The sequence below is a fragment of the Vidua macroura genome, chromosome 5 (assembly GCF_024509145.1).
Source record: "Vidua macroura isolate BioBank_ID:100142 chromosome 5, ASM2450914v1, whole genome shotgun sequence".
NCBI classification, from domain to species: domain Eukaryota; kingdom Metazoa; phylum Chordata; class Aves; order Passeriformes; family Viduidae; genus Vidua; species Vidua macroura.
Window position 1 is genome coordinate 18314989 of NC_071575.1, and position 20795 is coordinate 18335783.

At 45.7% G+C, this 20795-nt stretch overlaps 1 protein-coding gene across 5 annotated transcripts in view; it reads left to right on the top strand.

Moving 5' to 3' along the window:
• The first annotated feature begins 4824 nt into the window (after nt 1–4824).
• Nucleotides 4825–20795, top strand: part of TCF20 (transcription factor 20) — a 93063-nt gene continuing 77092 nt past the window's right edge. For all 5 annotated transcript variants that reach the window (XM_053976957.1, XM_053976955.1, XM_053976956.1 and 2 more), the window contains exons 1-2: nt 4825–4958; nt 5359–5440. Coding sequence is in view for 4 of the 5 variants with exons in the window: in XM_053976955.1 (XP_053832930.1) it covers nt 5432–5440 (9 nt within the window). In the remaining variant the exon portion in view is untranslated. The remainder of the gene's footprint in view (nt 4959–5358; nt 5441–20795) is intronic.

Consider the following 20795-nt stretch of genomic DNA (forward strand, 5'->3'; position numbering starts at 1 on the left):
TCCCTCTTCCTTTTGCCAGCAGTGGGTTCTGCCCCAGAGACACCTGGCTTTGGGAATGGTAAACTGGAGAATTTAGCTGGTGTCATGTTGGTGAAAGGAAACAGCTCCAGGAAGAGCAAAGGTGTTGCTCAGAGGTGGGATGTGACTGGGTTAATGTGGGAGAGAGACAAATGTCGATGCCAGGGCTGAAGAATGCATGAAGTGCAGTTAGAGATTTGGGGGAGATGATGAATTGCTGGGCAGAAGATGGACAGATGGAAAGAGATTTTGGAAGAGGTCCCAAAATTGCCCCATTTAGTACATTTGGGAGAGTCATCGGTCTGCTCATCAGGCATATGTTTTGGGAATGGGCCAGGGGAGTTTTCAACAGAATCAAAATCACAATCTCAGCTTTCTTGAAAAAAAACCCCAAAACCCGCACAAAACAACAACAACAACAAAAACCCCAAAAACCAACCAACCAAACAAAAAATCTGGGGAAAAAAGGAGAAAAGAACAGAAACAAAAACCCTGTCAACCAAAAAAATTCTCCAAACCAGCCAGACCCATTTTTTGGGGTCATTTATTGAGAAGATTTTTAGAAATAAATAAAAAATCTGTTTACTGTTAATATCTCTTAGTTTCTTATGCAAGTATAAACAGGAGTTTCACATAGATTCAGGACAGATGTAGAGGTAACTTGGGAAAAGTGGAATGACAGGAAATTATGTTGCTCACAACTGAAATGTTCGGCACAACCAAGGCACTTGAGCTAGTGAACCTTTTTTACAGCACATGTTGCCCCTGTGCCACAGACTGTTAATTTTCTCTTACCCGGAGCAGATGGAGAAAACCCCTGGGGATGGGATTTTTCTCTTGTGACTGGAGAAAAGTCTCTGTGCACTCTGGAGAGGGAAGAGTCACACCTCTTGCTTTGCTGTGTCTAGGTTAGCAGGAAAGCTCCATGAGGATCATGGCTATACTGGACCCGTATTTGCTGAGGGATGCTGAGGTCAGACAAGCTTCCTCTGCTGCAGTGGGGAACTGCTATAATAACTACTCTTTCTGCTGTTATGGGCCACACAAGGATGAGATATTTATTAGGCTAATGAGCAAATTATAATTCAAAGCTTCAGGATGAACAAAAAAAGAAATGTATGTTAGCTCCCAACTGGTAATGGTTGTAGGATCAGAGTCACAGAATTCTTGAATTTCTAAGTTTTCCCAAGTGACCAGTGCTTGGATGAGATGCAGCTATATATGAGTATGTGGTTATATTCTTAAAGGTAGAAATGTATGTATGCGTCATGGTCATAATACAGAAAATGAGGGAAAAAGCAACCTTATCTCATTTCCTGCCTTTTTTTAATGTCAATTCCCATTCATAAAGCATAGAGAAAGGGGTATTTTTGTTTCCTAGGGAGATATTTTTCTTCTCCCTACTAAAAAAAAATGCAGAAAGCTTTGGTCATGCATTTAAATGCAGCTGAGTTTGGTTTGTGGTGTAGAGGTCTAAGCATGCATTAGGACATGACCTGCCTAGTGTACCTGTTTTGTATCACCTCTGTATACAGAGAGGGGGTTTTGTGTAGATTGTATTGACCTGGTATCCAAAGGCAGTTTTGGATTACAGTTTATCTGAGCTGGATTCAAATCCTCAAGGAGAAATACTCTTTAATCATTCAAGCTGGATGCTGCCCGAGTTTTGGAATCTTGCAAATATGTTTGGCATTTATGTAATAAACACAAACTTTAAGAGTGTTTCTTTTCCTTGAGGAACTCTTGACTTCATAAGCTTTTATTGTGAGCTGGTTGTTAGGGCTGAGAATTTGCCACTGACTCCCTCTCCCCACCCCAAAACAAACAAATAAATAGAACCATATGTAGTTGACTTCATCCTCCAAACAGGCTCTTTGGCTACTTCCCTATGAAATCAGCAGGGCTTTTTTTTTTTTTTTCCCCTTCAAGTTTTGAGACATGCCAGACCACTGAAGCCATGGGGAGAAGGAAGATGTTAGCCCTAGTGATGACTCTTAAGTCAACTGTCAGCTCAGTCTGAAGTATCAGTCATTTTCCCATTGCTAAAGTCACTGCAATATGTTTTTCTTGCCTTGTTCCCTGTGTGAAATGAATTAGTGCAGCAAAAGGGTTTTAAAGACATTCTTTTTTGTTTGGATTGAGGGGGTTTTTTTTGTGGTTGTTGTATTTTTTTTTTTGTCCAAAATAGAAACATTTAATCATCTTTTTAATCATAACTTCAATGTACAGCCAAACAACATTTTTTTTTCCAGTAGCTGTTTCTGGTTTAGGCTTGACATAAATCTATTTCAATTGGTCAGTGCTGTGATCTAATTCAAACTATGAAGTGGCCCAGGTACAGATCAGCCTGATTCTGCATTTTATTCTGTACGATACTACTGACTTGCCATGTGGCCTTTGCTCAGTCACTTGTAAATTTATCTTGTGTTTCCATTATCTTTGAAATCAAGGTAGCTCCTGCTTATTTAATATAGTTGATATTGGTAGAATAATCTTAATATTAGAGAAGAGGGGACACACCTGGTGACCTAGCAGAATTAGGATGAAGAGCATGAAGGGGCAGAAAGGGACCAGTGACAGAATAAAAGGGAAGTTTACACTGAGAGGTACTGGCAGGAGGCTGGTGTTGAGCTGCAGGAATGGGAAGAATTCTTCAAAAAGTGAGAGGAAAGGAGATGCTGCAGATCAAACAAGGAAAGGAAGTGGAGCGCAAATGAAAGCAGTGATTTGGAGAAAGGTGGGTTAAGTCAAGGAGTTGGAAGAAAGCAAAGGGATGGAATAAGGAAGAGGGTATGTTCAGTTCATTTACCTTTGTAGATTATCTGATTTGTACTTTTCAGATATTACCCTTATGTTTCTAAACTTAGGGCAAAATGAGGCTTGCTTTTTTTTTTTTTTTAAGGATCTGAACACTCTAGATTATCACATTAAATAATTTGGAGCAGGAAGATCTCTAAAGTTTGCTCTTCAAGGTCACAATGGTGTCTGATAGCACCCTCCTTTCTCTAGAAAATAGTCCCTCAAACCGTTGTGTTAATGGCTTGGCACAGTCCCCTGCCAATTTGTCCTGCTGGCTTTTAAATTATTGTCCTGTGTTGTAGAGGACAACTTCTAACATGTAAAGCATTTAAAACATCAACAAAAAGTAGCTAGAGAAAGTTTGTTGTCTGTGGATTTTTTGTCTTCCTTTACTGTTTAGAGAGTAATGTGCCTGATTTAAAACTGTGCCCAATAATGCCTTTGGCTTTGTTTGGTTGTTCTCGGTGGTGGTTATTCCCTTTTCCCTGCTGCCAAGTCTGTGTGTGAGGAAGGACTGGTGAGGAGAAGGGATGCAGCAGGGATGGTTTGTGATGACTTATTTCGGGAAATAAGAACGGGATGGCCCATGCAGGGTTGAAACGGGGGGGGAGGGGGGGGGGGAGGGCTGGGGAGTGCTGCTGTTCCTATTGTTCCGCCAGACTGCGTGATTCAGCCACAGAGCAGCTGGTTCTCAAAATTAATGTTTAAACTTCCCATTTTGAAAAATACTGGTTTGAAATATAATGAAGCACAACAAAAACCATTAAGACTGATACTTTGAAACTACCTGAAGGCAGATGGATAACTTGAAAATTCTCCCAGTAAAAATGTTTCTATTTTCTCTCAATGAAACAGTATGTTAAAGTGTAATCTTGGGTCTGGAATAAGCTTCTGCAGTGACTAATTAGGCAGTGAAAAAGCAGAGCAATCACCTCACCTCTGACCGCAGCACTGGTTAAGAAAGTTGTGGAAAATATAGGCAACCACTCCAATCCTGAATTGTAAGAAGAGATGGAGATGGAGCAGCTGCCTTCCCCAGGGCTCTGGTGGGTGTTACATTGACTAGCAGCACCCATAACTACTCCTGCTAAGATTAATAAGGAAGAGAGACTTGTTCCTTAGTGCACAATCATCACACATGGGAGCCAGGGGAGACTTGCTGGGTATCCTGGTGCGGCTCATCACCACTGGCACAGGATGGGGCAGGTGCCCTGCCCTGTCAGTGGCATTGGAGGACACAGGGCAGTGTGGTGTCCTGGGTGGGCTGGACCAAAGATGCTGCCAGATGTGGCAGCTCCTGTGTTAAGCTTTTATCTCCTCCTTCACTGTGGGCTCATCTCCTTCAGATGGTGACAGCAGTGTGAGAGCCACGTTTCCTTGAAAGTTGGGACAGCAGGGGAAGAAGCAGAGAAAAAGGTTGTGTTTTTTTTCAAATCTTGTTTAGGCTTTTGTTTGCCTGGGTTTTTTTCCCCCCGGAGAATGCCCAGCTCACTGTTTCAGGCTGGTTTTTGCCTTTGAGAAATTCCTATGAAACAATCAGATGATTTGAGGGTGTGTGAGATGCTTCTGTATTTCGAGTCCTAATCATTTAGGTGAAAAAGAATAAGTAAATTATATATTGAACTGCTAACTGGTGCTGAGGCCTGGTGGTTTCCATGGCAACAGGGCTGGAAATAGCTGCCTGTGACGTCACCAGCAGGCACAGGTAGATCCGAATCCTGTTGTTGCTCTTTCCTCCTGAAGAAGTGAGTGTGGCAGGCACAAACACCTTGACATTGCAATTAACATATGCAAATATCCCTGCCACCCCGGTGGTACCTGTCCATCACTAGGGTACATCGAGTTCACTGCGGGCACAGCAGAAGTATCTGGGCCCTTTTGCAGATACTGAGGGGGACCAGATCCCCCCAGCCCACACCTCTCTGCATTGGCCACACTGGGGTGCAGAGCTGCAGTGTGAGACTTTTCATCCCCATGTTCAGCTTGAGGGGCTCAGGTCATCTCCAGTGGCTGGTGATGCCCCAGTTAGCCAAGCTGCTCCTCTAATTCATCCTACAGCTGCAGTATTGCATGTGAGAGGGGAGAGATTTCTAAACAGCTTGGACACCATTTCTTCTTTCTGGAGATGGATAGAAGGCCTGGTAGGTTTAGGTTTGGTTTTTGTTTGGTTTGGGTTTTTTTGGTAATTTGGTTGATGTAGGTTTTGATTTTGCTGTTTTCTGGAGGATTTGGTTTTATTTTCCCTTTCTCTTTTATCTTTGAGAAGCCAGGAATGTAAACTCTGATCTTTTCTGGCATTGCTGAAGGACAAGTGGGAGGTGTAAATGAATCTATGAATATGAATGTTTAAAATGTTAATGAAAGGGGTGAATGTGCTGAATCTTTAACAAAGGCCTTTTCTACTTAAAATATTAATTATTTGTTGAAGTAAATACATCTTAAGCAAAACAAACAACTAGTCTGATTCGGCAGGGTTATTTGATTATCCTGGCAGAGTCAAGAATGGAGGTTCTGCCTGAAGCCTCTTTCACTGCACTGTAGGTACAGGAGTGGCACAGTCCTGTGTGACAGGGACTGACCCACAGTGGAGCCTGGTTAGACACAAGCAAGGTGGATGTTAAGAGTAAGTTGCAATTTAGCTATGGAATTAAATATCCTTTAGCCAGCAACAGCACCCCTCCTCACCCCACTAATCTGATTACCTAGCTCCACGCATGATCAAAATCCAGATGTGATACTTCCTTCCATGTGTTTTCTGGCGTTTGCGTTCAATTTTGTTTTAGCTGTCCCGAGTGATTGCATTTCCCATGTTTTTCTGAGAAGACAAGACTGTATGTCTCCTGTTAAGGTGATCTGTCCTCTTTTCCCCATGCAGCAACATGGCTGTGTTGAATACTCAGGTGGCACTGAATGATCCTCTTTTTAGTTTGTGCTTCTCAGAGCTTTGTAAGCAGTTTGGGTCCTGGCACATTGGCCATTGCTTAGTGAGATCTCCTATTTAGTCTTTGTGTATGTAAATAATTTCTGCTTCTTGATAATGCACTTGTTGCTCTGCTGCAACCTTTCTTTTGTCATGAGGTTTTATTGAGCAGGTTTAGCCCAGAGTTAAATACTAGCTTTCTGGTATGGTTGCAACCAAAATAATTTGAGAATTGCAGCTCTAGAGACTGCTAATAATACAGTAAGCACATGCAGCAAGTGCAGCTATTTGCTTCCAGCAGTGCCCACCTGTACACAGAAGTAGCTCTGTCACAACAGTTTTCTCCAGGAGACTTCATCCTGCATCTCCTGTGCCTGTGTCACTGCAATGGCTCTGGGTACCAAACACTGATGGTTCAGGTGTGATGGCTGGTTCTCTCAGGAAGGGTCTCATATTGTCTCTTCCCCTTGGTAAAAACAGATGCCCTCTGGACAATGGTTTACATGTAGATGTAAATGCTTATCTCTCATGCAAGCATAAAAACATGCAAAGTTTATAAGGAGAAAAATGACACGGGGCAATGCAAAGGCAGTTTTACTGGGTGCTGTGGCTTGCAGGGTGTTGTTTGCACAGAGGGCACTGCACTGACTGCCTGTTATGCTTCACAGGCCATCAGTGACCTATGGACCACAGTTTAGGTGATGCTGTTCTAGGGCCTTATCTATACTAGAAAAAGGAAGACAAATGATGCATAGTTTATCGTTTCGTTGTAAAGCTAAATGGCATTGTAGAAGGGTTTGGGGTGTTTTTTAATGTCGGGAGCTGATTCTTGTGTGTGCTGCAGCTGTGTTTCTGCTGCCAGAGGTGAAATAACTGTCCTGATTTCATCCCTTTAGATGCAGATAAATGTAATTGGAGCTACAGAAGACTCCTACCTTTATAATGTAATACTTTTTGGAAGCATCTCCAAGTATTACTAGCTCCTTTTTTTCTTGCTTTAATGGACTTGAAGCCATTCATATTATTATAGCTTCCAAGGGTTTTTTTCTTCCAACTTGGTTTGTAGTCAGTGCCCCAAGAAGTGAATAGATATGACTATGAAAAATATTAAGATCTCCAAAACCTTACTGACAGAAGAGAAACCTTACAAGGCATTCCACTGCAGCTGTCTTGAGTTAGCTGTGCTACCACTAGTGATGAGGCAGAGGAGTTTGAGATCACCTGTGGCTTGTTAGAGGCAACATCAGAATTTAGAACTGAATGCCTAGTGCTCAAGGCTTTTGAAGAGTCATGAAAACCTGGTCTTTGCTTAGACACCTTAGTCTTATCTGAGCATTTAGAAGATGCTTTTCCTACTTAGACATGCAGTGATTATGTATGGTATACTTGAAGGACTACAATCAGCATTTACGTCTTAAGGTACCTACTGCTATTAACACTGGTAGTGCTCCTCGTGGTTTCTAACACATTCTGTCTTTTATGCATCTGTCTTTCAGAAAGTGAAACCTTGGGACAAAAATCAGTGCAGTTTTGTCATATAGCCATATTGATAGGACAAGAAAGAATGACACTGCTCAGTGTTCCCATCAGAGTAGTTGGCAAATGCATCTGTCAGGAAGGATTTAGTGATGGGTGTTAAGATAATGAGCCACAGGGAGGTAGACTATGACTTTTCACTCTTTGCCATCTCTACTTTTCTCCCAGTTCAGAAGGTCTTCAGAAAAAGGAAAAGCTGTTACTATTGTTGAGTTCTTGATCCCTGAACTCTTCCAGAGTTCTTGATCCCTGCAGATGCTGTGTGTAATACCTGTGCAGTGGTATTACTTGAGAAGGGTGAAAACCAAGAAGATAGCGGTTTATTGTCTTTAAACCTGAGGCTTGCTCAGGTTTTGGTGGCTGCAATCTCCAAAATTAGATGGTTTGTGTTTGGATTTAGGATATCCTCAATTGGGCCTACTGGGGAGAAATTGCTGTTTATGCACCCTAAAGTAACCACTTTGTCTTTCCTCTACCACAGAGTGGATGGAAGGGGAAACAGGACCTCATGCAGGGCTCAGGAGTGAGGGGTGGGTAGAAGATGATCTTCAGGGAATCAGTCTGGTGCCTGGAAGGAGTTGGGGCCCATTTAAAATGGCTGCTGCCGCATTCAAGGGGCCATTTTAAGTGCCTGTTATCCTACTCTTGCTTAGGGCTGTAATTTGAATGAATGTGAAGCCAACAAAAATGTTAGATTCCAATACAAATCTGTTCTGATTTGGGGATTCATCTGAGTCCCAACAATGCGTAAAGTACTGCGGAATGAGAGGTGATACATTGTGGAAATGTAAGATATGAATTTTATATATATTACTGACTTGGCAGGGTGCTTTTCGCATCACCATTCTGGTACAATTTTGATTAGATTTTTATGCTGAGCATCAGAGAAACACTGCTCGTGTGTACGTAATTCTCCTTCCCTATTGTGCATCCCTTCCCTGGTAAGGAGAACTCTGTGCTGATGAGACAGGGTTGACAGTCATTGCACTGTGACTATACAGTTCAGGCAGTGCCAGTAAAAACTTCCTCTGCCAGTGTGGAGGATGTGTGTTAACATGGACCAGAGTGCCACTCACAGTGGGAGAACAGGTAAGTTTCTATCTTGCTCAAATGACCTCTGCAAGAGTTTGTAAGGGTGATGGTAACTTCTGTCATCTTGCTGTGTATGGTGGAACCTGTTCAATGGTCCTCAGTCCATGTGTGGATCTCATTTGTCATAAATTGTTGTCTTGTAATGGATTTTGTTTACTCCCAGCATGTTCTGGCTCTGAACTGGCATTGAAAGCAGGTAAAATTCATCTGCAGATGGAGTGCTGTCTGTTCTCTCTCAGGTATTCATTTGCTTTAGATGGGAAAGCATCAGGGAAATACCCTTCTCTGTAGACTGCCTTACAGAGTTAGAGTTCTGGGACAGAGATAAATCTGATGTGTATATTTATATTTGGTTATTTATGCAACCCTTGTCTTTTGTATGGAGCTTTTTACAAGTACTGGTGCAGGTATGTCACCTTGCTTTGTGTCAAAAGTAGTAGCATCCCCATTCTACGGCTTAATAAAGAACTGTGTTGTGCAGTTTGAGATGGTGCAGAAAATCTGTATTAAAACTGGAACTAAACCCGGACTTCTCAGATTCTTGGTTCAGTGTCCAATACTCAGGAAGAATGAGGAAAAAGGAAGGATGATTTTTGTGCTTATTTAAAGATACATTTACATATTTTTGTGTTGAATTGGCCTGTGGAGACGAACAGCTTCATTTTTCATTAGGATAACTGTCTTGAGAAGGGGTTTGGAAGGATAAAAATGTAGGGGTTTTTTTTTGCATCTTCACTGCAAACTGCATTGCAATTGTACTGCAGGAATGCACTTGGCTCGTGGCATTTGGTGGAATCAAGATTTGACTCTGTGTGATAATGGCAGAGCAAAATATATGAACAGACGATCGCCAGCAAGTTTATTTACCACAATAAGATTATAAATTATCACTTGGGCTATAGTAGTTTGACTCTGTGATCTTTCTTCATTGCAGTAAGTACTAAAACGTTTGCCTAAGCTATCAGGAGGTTGCTTGATTCAGTGTTACTGTGACTCAGCTGGCAAATGGTAACTTGTTAATTGTGGTAACTCAATTGCTTATTTCTGTGTTGGTAGCTCTTGAACTGATTTTGGTGGGTAACCATTGTCAATGGAAGGCAAATGAAGGGAAAAGCCTGGGATTTACCTGGATGTAATCACTATTCTCTGGATAGTCTGGATAGAAGCAGATCTGCTTGTAGAGATGATGGCAAAAAGAAATGGGAAAAGTTTTGTCTGTGTCTATGTTACTGACCTACTGAAATAAATCTGTCACCCTCATCTGAACTGTGAATTTTTATATTTAGAGTTTTGGCTGCAAATGGACAAAGCTGAAGGAGGTGTTATATAGGTTAGTATTTTAGTCCCTATCCTCCCACAGCTGGAAGACTGACTCTTTGTGGAAAAGGTGGTGAGCCTTCCCCTTGTTGAGAACCAAACTGGGCTTTTGGGCAGCCATGCCTCAGTCCACAGCTTCACATTATCCAACAGTGCTGTGTGAAGTCAGGTGGCTCCAGCCTATGCAAAATGAACTTGTGGTCTGTGCCCAGCCCTTGGGCTGCAGATCTTCTCCCTAAGGTCTAAAACCCTAAAGTAGCCCACATTCAGGGTCTCCCTCTCCAGGAGGAAACTTTGCTTTCAGTGTAAAACCACTGGGCACTTACGCTCGCTGATGCAAGGAAGTTGGCATGCAGTACACTGGGGTGTGAGTTTATGGCTCCCCCGCTGTTCTTGACTCTTCTGTGTGGGTATTTTTCATATGCAGTTAAGAGCTGAGCCGCTTCCTCCAGCAGAGTTGAGTAAGAGTGGCTACGGCGTGAGTCGGTGTGCAGTGCCCAGTGTGCCGTCCGCTCAGAGCCCAGCTTATCGCTCCCTTCCCAGGGTGAGCAAGCCCTTGGGAAATGTTTGGATTTTACAGGAGGCCGTGCAGGATCAGAGCAGCAGCAAGGTGATGGGGTGGGACTGTGGGGCCGTGAGACCAGCAGGGATGCACGTGCCGTACCAGACGCAGCTGGGACGTGTCGGGTTTAAGAGTGCCCTGGTCAAGGTAGGAACATTGGTGATGCAAGTGGACAGTGCCTGTGTGGGGATGGGGACATGGTGCTGCAGAGCCAGAAGCCAGGGGAGCCTCCGGATCACTCTGGGGGCAGGTCGTACCGGTGGGACCTTGCCTCTCCCCTACCTTTGCCCCACGCTGCCTTGGCAGAGCCCACGGGGAGGCCGACGGTGCTCAGCGGAGGAAGGAGGGGAGCAAATGCTTCCCGCGGTGAAGCACGAGCTGGCATCTGAGCAGCCTCACCTCTGCCCCACTGGCTCTCACCAGCCCTTCCTGGCTGCCTGCCGCCTCTCTCCAGCTGCCAGCCAGCCCCCCGCCCGCTGGCAGGCACCGCATCCCCTGCCGGGGCTGGGAGCAGGGAGGAGAGGGGTGGGCTGCTGAGAGGACCAGCTCCCTCGGGCCCCCGATCCAGCCCAGCGGAGCGGCGGGCTGCTCCCCGGCTCCCCGTGTCAAGCGCGTGTTTAAGCTTGTGCTAGTCTCCTGGACACCTTCCCGGTGAGTTTTCCAGAGAATGACTACAGATGAAATGCAATTAGACACAGATGGAGGGGGGGGTGGGGGAGGGGTGGGAGATGAGCCGAGTTTGAAAATGGGGGGAGGGGAACGATTGATTGCGAGGCCGTGAGGCAGGACCGGCATGTGCGGGAGAGATGAGTGCGAGGATCAGAGGTCCCCGCTGGGAAACGCTCGCTGGGCTGGGGCCGGGAACCTGAGGAGGTCTCTGTGCTCTCAGCTGCTGCTGCCGCCGCTGTTGTGGTTGTTGGAGAGCCAGAGGGAAGCAGCAGGCGTGTCTCAGGGATGATTAATCATGTATGGCAGCAGTGAGGAAGGAGGACGCGGTGTGCACACGGAGACCAGCACCTCCCCTAGCCCTGCGCGCCTTTGGCTCGCTGACAGCGATCTCTTCTGCTCGGAAAACCAGTCCCAGAGGACGGCAGCCAGAGGGGGACCGTGTTTCGCCTGAGCCAAGAGACCGCTCCTTACCCACCCCATCCTCCGGGAACTTTAAGACTTGAGAAACTAAAATCTCCTGGGTCTGGAGGAGAATGAAAAAAAATGTGAAAGCCGAGAGTTGAACTAGTCCAGGTGGGAGGAGAGACAGACCTGACTGAAGGTTTAATTAGTGAGGAGAATGGAAAAAATAAAAGTAGGTTTGGCAACAGCAGGCTGCAAGTGCTTCCCAGTTGGAGAGGTGGGGACAGGGCATAGACCAGTCCCGATTGTTGTTGCAGGTCTCTCTTTGCCTCAGGACTTGTCAGCCGCCTCTCCTTCCACACCTCAGCAATACCTGAAGGGAAAAAAAACCCAACTAATAAAAACATAATTTGGCTTTCTTTTGGGGAAAACGTTTGGGGAAAGCATTTGGTTTTAAATCTCCAGGATTTGACTTTTATTGCTGTAAAGAAAAGCTTAAGAAATAGGAACCTGCCTTTTTTTCTGTGTGTGTGCATGAGATTCTTTTGCGAGGTCAGAGCCCCATACTAGGTGAGAATATAAAAAACTTCCAGAGAAGGAGACAGGGCTAAGCCAGGACCACTGGCAGGCCTACAACTTTTTACCGGGCTCCCCAGTCCAATGGCTATTACCTGCAGTGGTCTACACTCACATCTTCCCCTTTTAATTTCTCCTGCAAGTAGGGGAAAGTGTCCCCTTTTCTCTACATCCCTCATAAAAGATAAGGCAGTATTCCTCCCTATAATTTACAGTCCCTTTAACCTTAAAGACGCCCCTTTCACAGTCTATAACACTTCTTTTTGAGAAGTGTTTGCACTGAAGGAAGGTGCTTGATTGTATTATCCTACCCCTATTTCCCTCTGCTCAAGACTTGCTCAGATACCTTTAACTACAGTGCTGTCTTCTGTCACTGAGGTGGAATCACTGAGCTAATTTTTGTAAGGCTGCTTGGACTCACTACCTTTATGTTTGCTCCTGCAAGATTGCTAGAGAGTGTTATTGAATGCTTATAAACAACTCCACATTTTCCACATGCCACTTCCTCATGCAATGCAGACCTGTGGTCAGAATCTGGAATGTACTAATTTCTTTATTTTCCTCCTTTTTTTCCTTAATTGTTCTAAATGTAGCTAAGTAGTATTTCACAAAGCTAAATATCATCACAAAATAAGAGACGAGTAGGGCATAGATTGTTCAGAGGTAGGACTGAAATGGGTCTCTCCAGACATAGTGAAGTTTGTTATGAAATGTGCACTGCAGAGCTACAGAAAGCTAGGCTACCGTTGGGGAGATTGGAGGTACCTTTGTGTGGTTGTTTTGGGATCCCTGAATTAAAAATAAAAAAAGCAGTGCAATTTTTCAAGCAGAATCAAACACATTGGTGGCATCAGAAGCTAACAAACCAAGAGCTGGAATAAATACTTAATGCTCCTCCCTGTGAGACCTCTGCTCACAGCCAGTAGTCATGGAAAACAGGATAAAACAGATGTGGATGCCCAAGCAAGTGAATAGTACTGCTTCGTTCATTGCTGTTTTGAAGTGAGATGTTTTCCTCTCCTCACCAATTTGCTAAGCTTCTTTTGTGGTTTCAGTGGCCTGGGACAGTGGTGGGAAGAAGGTGCTGGAAGCAGCTGGTATGTTGCACCTACGCCAGCCCAGCAGGTCTGATTTTGGGATCTGGGCAGAGCTCCTTTGCTGAGGATGTTTGGAGGGGTGTCTCTGCCTTGGCTGAAGGGCCCATCTACTTGTTTTGAATGGATGGATTGAGAATAGGTAGAAGAGCAGGAGGGCATCCACAGGCTGGTACAACTCAGCTCCATTTGGAATTTTTCCTGAAACCCTTTCTCTAAGGGTCAGCAGCAAAGGGTGGGGCAGCTGGTGGTCTGTGGTGCCTTCTGCATCTACCAAGGGAGTGGGGGTCATGCTAAGGCCTACCCCACAGTATATATGTAGTTCAAGAAAAACCAGAGACAAGTGGATGTATTTTGTTCACTCAGCTGGTGGATGGGCAGCAAGAGGAATGTGTTGCTAATTAATGTGAACTATTGATCCCATTTGGACAGAGGTGATGCTGTGGAGGGGAGTAGTGCCCACCTTTGTGCTATTGGACCATCCGGGGGTTATTCAGTCCTTTTCCAGTTCGGGGAACATTTTGGCAAGCCCTCCAGCTTTGTGCTGCCTTCCAGCAGCAGTGCTGGTGGCAGTGGCAGGGTCCTTGGCTCCCTGAGGACTGTAGCCTGCAAGAGTGGGGGTGGGCAGGACTCCCCCATCTCAGCTGGCACCTTGGGAGCCACCTGGTCCCCTCCCCTGCCAGGGGATGCTTTCTGACTGTGTAAGGGGAGCTTTTGGAGGAGCCAGGGGCTGGCTGCCAGGCTTCCTTTAATTCCCCCAGCTGGCAAACAGGAGGCCTGTGTCGGTTGCCGGGGCAATGGCGGGAAGCTGTGTTAGTTTAATGAAGCATTGGGAAGGCTGCTGTTTATTTCAGGGGAGCGGGGGCTCTCTCGTCTGCCAGGATGCTTTGCCGGGATGGAGGGGCAGCTGCCAAAGGACTCCTAGGCCACGACTGCCATGCTCTTCCCCTCGACTGCTGCCCTCAGCCCTTCCCAGGGTGCAGAGGCCAGCGTCAGGGCCATCCCTCAGCACTGCATGCCTGTCTCCTCCTCTTCCACTCGAGCCCAGCATTTTCAGTGCCGTGCTGTCAAACTTGTCCTCTTCCAAAAGCACCTGCTGTTTCCCAGGGAAGACCCCCCCAGTCCCACTCGTGTGTTGAGGACCCAGTGCTCGCCTTAGGCAGGGTGCCTCCCTCCCTGGATGTCCCTTCCCGTTCATTGCCTGCCTGGGGTACAGTGGTTATCTGATTGGGGTGTTGAACTTACTCCTTTATTTAAGCAAATGAAGACTTGAAGCATCAATGTAATCATAGTAAAGGTGACCTGCAAAGGAGGGAAGAGAAGAATGAAGAGGGGGGAATGGGGAAAGTGCCTTGCATTATGCCCCTTTTCTAGTGTCTCTTTTTTATTTAAAAGGGATCTAATGGGGGGCTTGGGCTTTTTTATCCTTCTTTGCTTCTTTTCTTCTCAGCGTGTTATTTCAAATACAAAAGGATTTCTGGTCTTGTTTAACCTCTAGGGGGGAGGGGGGATTCGATGCACAACTTGAGCACTAATAGGCTTATGACTATTCAGATAAAACTTCATTAACCGAGTGTTTAAAAAAAATAAGCCTTATTCAGACCTGTTAAAAATCAAGAGAGTGTAAATGGGTGTGAACAAACAAATACTAGGTGGAGAGGCTGTCTGAAAGTTCAGTAAGCCGTGTCCATTTAATAAAAGGCTAAGAAAAAGCCTCAGGCCACAGAGCGATGAATTTTCACACAAAAAAAAAGGTGAAGTAAGACTATTGTCTTAGGAGGAAAAAAAAGGCCTTTTCAAATGTGAAAAGAGAGACGTATTTGATGAAGATACACGAACAGAAATGCACCAGATATTTTTTTTTTCCTTTTCTCCCCTCCCCCCCTTTTCTGGTTCCCATTTAAAATACCGTATAAACAAATGCTGTCCTGGATGATGCTTCCTCAGCTGGTGTTGCAGCACATCCCCTTGTCCTGCAGGAGCAGCTTTCCACACTGGCCCTTGCAGGACCAAGTCCCCCCTCTCCCCAAGCACGGTGGCACATTACATGTGCCCGTGCCCAGGGTGGCAGTGTCCCGAGGGGGTTTGCAGGCTGCCTGTGCCAGCCTCCTCCAGCACAAGGAGCCGTCTCTCGGCTGAAGCCCACATCAGCCCAAACTCTCTGACGCCCTGTTGCTAGCCCGCCTCTCTGGCCCGTTTCTCCTAGATGTGCGAGTCTCGTGCCCTGTGGAAGGCTGGCAATTAAAAAAATCGTGGAGGGGGATATTATTGAGTTAACAGTAGTTATTTGTGAGGCTGCTGGAGGGGGGGGAGAGAGATCTATCCCCAGGGAAAGCTGCACTGACGAGGGGTGGGGGGGAGCAGGAGGGAGGAGGAAGTGGGGGCGAGATTGGCAGGTGACTGCCAGCTCCGAGGAGATGACAGCGGCAGCAGCTCCGCCAGTCCCACTTGAACACTGCACTGCAGGTACTGGGTTAATGGGTGGGAAGTGGTGAAGAAGAATATCAGGGTGGGTGGCTGGAGGGAAGGGTGTTGGCATGGGGGAGTTGATTTCTGTTAAATGCCAAGATAGAGATGACTCTCTATATACATGTAATCATTAAACTTCATTCCCAATAATATTTTCCTTCATATATTTTTCTTAAATGCAGAGAAAGCTTTCCCCAAACCTGACAGTATTCTACCTACAATCACTTTCCCCTTGCCAAATACTACCATGCTCTACAAAAACGGTCTGAAATGCTGTACTATTTTTGACCATTGCATTTGGGTTATTTGTAGTGAAATTTTAATTTTTACGGTGCTAGGAATAGGCTCCTCAGTCCCACATCGTCTCCATGTAGCAAGGCCTTTTTACTGAATGTGAGACTGCATTAGAATCTAAACCTTACAATTTTCTTGTTTGATAACACTGACTATCCAACTAGAAAATTCATGTATCCTCCTTTTGCAGGACTGGCAGGTTAGACCTAGACTGAAGTCCTGATTGACATCTGCAGACAGCATTCTTGCTCATGCTCGTGCTCTCTCTCTCTCTCTCTCTTTCCCCTGTGCTCATGCTCTCTTTTCCCCCCTCTATTCCTTTTCAGAGGGCAAAACATCTGTTTGCAAAGGGCTGAGGACACATACTGCACAGGGAGATAAAAGCAAAGAGCCCTCATCCCATGTAAGAGTTCACAGATCTGTAACTCAGGGGGCTGGCGACAGGGTTTGACAAGGGTTTAAATCCTTCTGTCTTTCTCCCTTCTTATATATTTGAGTTTGAAAAACAAAACCACCTGGGGTTATCTCAGGTGTGCAATATTGAGGATTTAGATGTCAGCTTTGCTATCAGCTTCATTCTTTGTGCACAAAGAGAGAAAGAAGATCACAGATTTGCACCTAAGCTACACAGAGTGATGCCAGTGCCTTGGCTTATCACAGTGGAGGAAGCCCATGCCTCTCCCTGCCCACTACAGCAGAGTTAAGCCCCAAGGGCCTTACACAGACCATGCCTCAGTTGGAGTCCTGTCCTTTCTCTCCCTGCAGCAGAAGCCAAGTTTAAAGAATTGGCTGAGAGTTCAAGGTGCATGTATGATTGTAGACCTGCATGGTACAGATAGCAAGAAAAAGAAGCTTCAAAAATGTTGCTATCCTCTTCTCTCCAAGCAACAACAGCCCCCTGTAAAATATTTAGCCATAAAGATATGACTTTTCTTTTTGACCTGCCATGATTGTGGAGAGGGCCACCACCTATGCCTGTGCACCTGTGGTGTTACAGATTTTAGTCCAGAGACTAGGTAAGGTGTTCTCAGCTGTGAGAACAGCTGATGGGATGGTCTGAACATCCAGTTTAACCTATGATTCAGAGATTGTACTGGTTTGCTTATCAGAAACACTGGCAACAAAAGGGGCAAACCCCCTTTGATTTTTCAGTGCTGACATAAGTACACTGATTTACATTACATGGAGATACATATTTTGACTGCTTGACAAAGAAAATCATGCCCATGACAGCTTCCTGTCAAGCAAGTAATCCTACTAAATGGAAGCATGACCAGCACCATCCATTTTTGAGGTCTCTTCTGCATGGTAATTTCCAGAATCCTGGTATGGCCAGTTTTAGGGAACTGTTTTAATCTGGTGACGACCTGCAGTCTTTGCTGAACAGCACTGGAAGCATTGGGCATTTAGTAGCTTTGAAAATTACATCATAGCTATCTTAAATGTACTTCTCAAGCGTGCATTGGTTTTAAAGCTTAGCAGCTGGCCTTTTGGCCATATATATAGATCACACACACTCTGACTTGCTTATCAGGAATGGCAGTTAGTTGAATGCAAAGAAAAATTATATGTTTCTCTCCTGCCTTCACCTTCTCCTTTTCTGTTTTCTGTGTGGAATGAGGATCTTGGGGATGCCTTGAGCTGGACCATGAACCACCTGGCCTGTCAGTTTTGCTAGGGATAGAGGGGACTTATTGTGTAAAGTGCTACAACCTGCTATATTTTTTACTCTTACTGCTGTGTGGCAGCAAGAGTTTTAGATGCATGAAGCCTTGCTTAGGGGTAAGGGGGGCTGGGGGAAGACACCAGAAGAAGAAACCGCTAGTTCAGAACTCACAGTTAACAGGACTGAGATTCTGAGCAAGTCTCAGGGTAGTGGGAATGGGTAACACAAAGCCAGCACTGGGAGCTCATTTTAATTTCAACCATCTTGTGCGTGTGTAGTTGGCTGTCTTTGTTTAAAGAACTTGGCCTTCAGGTAGATTTTATTTGGACGGCTTGCTTATCCAAAGAACATTAATGACTTTCCTTGAGGAGTTGCAGCCAGTACCTTTGCACCCTGGTTCTCCTCTAGCCCTGTTTTCTCTTTTCCGTAATCTCCCGGTGCCCGGCAGCAAGCCTTTAGGGTACATGCGCAAGCAAAAGGAGCTCGAGTTGGGGAATTAATATTCCTGGAACATAACACCAGCAGCATGCACACGCTGAGGAGAATATTAGAGCTATTAGCGGTGGGAGTTTGGAGTGCATGCAATATCTAGATGGAGAATTCAGTGTGATTAATCTGCCTCTAAGCAGCAGCCTCCGGGCTCTGGGAATTCTGTGGCACGTTTGAAATCAGAACTTTTTTTAATTACCTTTCCGCATCAACAAAACAATTGCAGTTGTGTGAAAATAAGCCCATTCAGTCCCTGCCCTGTCTCTGTTCTTTTTTTTTCCTTTTTGGATGAGGCACGCTGCCGGAGCCCTGAGTATTCACAGTCCCGGCAGCTCTGACAGCGTTTTGCACAAGTGCAGAGGGACTTAACCTGGGAGGCTTGGCCAGCCTCCAAGTCAGGTAATTGCATCGTGGGCCAAGCCGGAGCAAGCCCATGCTTGCGGTGTGTATGTGTTAAGATTCCTTGCTCTTTCCCCCTTCTTTTTTCCTCTTCCCAGCAAATGCCTGTGCCTCCCTTTCTCCCCCATTCACCTTCTCACCTTGCATCCTGGCATGTTGGCAGCCATGTTGCCTCCCTGCCACAGGCAGGTTGAGAGAGATTCCCTGAGAGAGGAGGAGTGGGATAAACATGGAGGTTTCCTCTCATGCAGTCAGCAGGGTGGAAAAAAGTAGTTAAAAAATGAAAGGAGTTGATATAAAAATGGTAGTAAAGTTGTGGCCAAACAAGGAGCAAGACGTGCTGAAAGATATGAGATTGGATGGGGACCTCCCTGCTTGCAATTCATACCATTTCCCTCCCTCTCACGAGCAGAGGCAGGAGAGTTTATTCCATCCATTGCAGCCTGGTTTATTGCTGTACTGGCATGGAGACACTGTTAAACAGCAGGGGAAATCTTCCCTAACACAGTGGCTCTGCCAGAGCTGGGATGATGCCCTAAGGCACTGGGATTCAGAGTTGATGTGGGAACAAAGGCTTTGGCCATGGAGCAACTCCAACCTGAAAGACCATCTTCTGGATGCCTGGATTTTATGCTGGAAGCACAGAGAGCTGCTGGGGTGCAAAACTTTCTGACAAGTGTCTTGGGTTTCCAGTGCTGGTGCCAGCCCTCTGGGGCACCACAGGCACTCATAGGTGCTCCCACTGTCCAGCAGCAGCAAGTTGGGAATGTACTTGCCAGCTGGTTCATGGCAGGGATCTGGATTGCTTCCTCCTCACTTCTCGCTCGCTCCACATACAGATTTCCCTCCTGCCTCACTGGCAGGTTGCCGAAAGGGCAGGCTACGAGGGTAGTGCTGTTTCCTCCTCCCTTCCAGGTTGACACGGTGATGGGAATTGCTTTGCAGGTCTTGATGAGGGCAGGGATGGAGGTTGGAGAGAGGAATGGACACACTGTGAGGATCACAAGCTGTCTTCTTTTTGGCTCTACAGTTCCAATAACTTCATAAATATAGCATCTGCAATTAGCACAGTTTAATTTTTTAAAATTTATTTTTAATTTTGCTTGGCTTTGCCCTTGACTTATTCCTCTGAATTCCTGGCCTTCAGGCATGATTAGCACAGTATGTTTGAGCTGCCTTGCTTCAAAAGGTGAAAAAAAAATCCATTTTAAACACAAATAACAGATTTTTATTTTTTGGCTTATTTACTGACATATTTGAGGTGGTGTTAAATTTTGAGAAATGGATGTTAAAAAAATACACCAGCTGAATAAACAAAAAAAAAAAAAAAAACCACAAAAAAAAAAACAAACACAAAAAAAAACCCCAAACAAAACAAAACAAAAAAGCCCCTAATCTTACAACTTTCCAGGTCACATTAAGCCAGTAGCTACTTAATAAGCCTTTTTTTTCTTCTAGGCTTCATTTCAGAAATGACTGCAGAAGTCTTATATCATCAGCTTTTGCTCCCAAAGCAACATCCGAGCATTGCATTGTACTGGGAGTACATCAAAGTCTCCTGGCCTTTCTTTCATCTACCCCAGTCTGTCTTCCCCTCCCCAGGGCACCTAAAACCTAAAAATACACTAGGGAATCGAAAACTCCACTCTTTTCCTTGTTGCCTTGCTTAGGCCTTACATACAACTCTGTTACCTTTACTCTGACCGCTTTTTCTTAAATTGTAGTTTAGTAGTGATTTCAGATCCTCGGGGGGGGGGGGGGGGGGAAGAAACCCCAAGTGCCCACTGCTGAGCCTTACCTCTGCCTGGCCCACAGCTCCCAGAGCTCTGGCACGGAGTTGTGTTCACTCTGTGTGGCCCTGCTTGCCCGGTGGCTCTCAGCGCTGCCTTCCCTGCCTGTCTCAGGCACAACCCAGAGCATCTGCCTGTTTCCATCCTTACCCTGCCACCCACCTCTGCTGTGCCCCCCTGAGCCTCTCCTGTGGTCACTGCCACCCCTTGAGCTTCACCCCAGCACCTCATCCTGCTCCAGTCCCGGCAGGTCCAGAGGCGCCACGGCAGGTGTGCTGTCCCAGAAGGGCTGCTGGTGACTGTGCTGCACTGGAGGATGGCGCCTGGACTGGCGCTTGCTGTCTGTCCTGCCCAGGCCACTTTTAGAAGGTATTTCCACTGTGGGCACAAAGTTTATTTGTGAAGAAAAACCACAAAAGAAAAAAAAAAAAAAAAACCCAAACCCACAACAAAAAAGGGAGTATGATTTATTGGAAAAAAAAAAAAAAAAAGCCATTTTCTTGGCCAGCCATTTCCTGAGTTCCCTTTGTTACTACTGCAGATATGTGTTTGAATAAGAGCCTTTTCCCCTCCCCTCTCCTATTCCTCCCTGTTCTACCCTGCAGTGAAGTCACAATCCGGCGTTTGTGGGCTCTGTGTGATGTCAGAGACTCGGTCTTGTGACTTCACCGGCGGGCTCAAGCAGAAGGTGCAGACGAGGCTG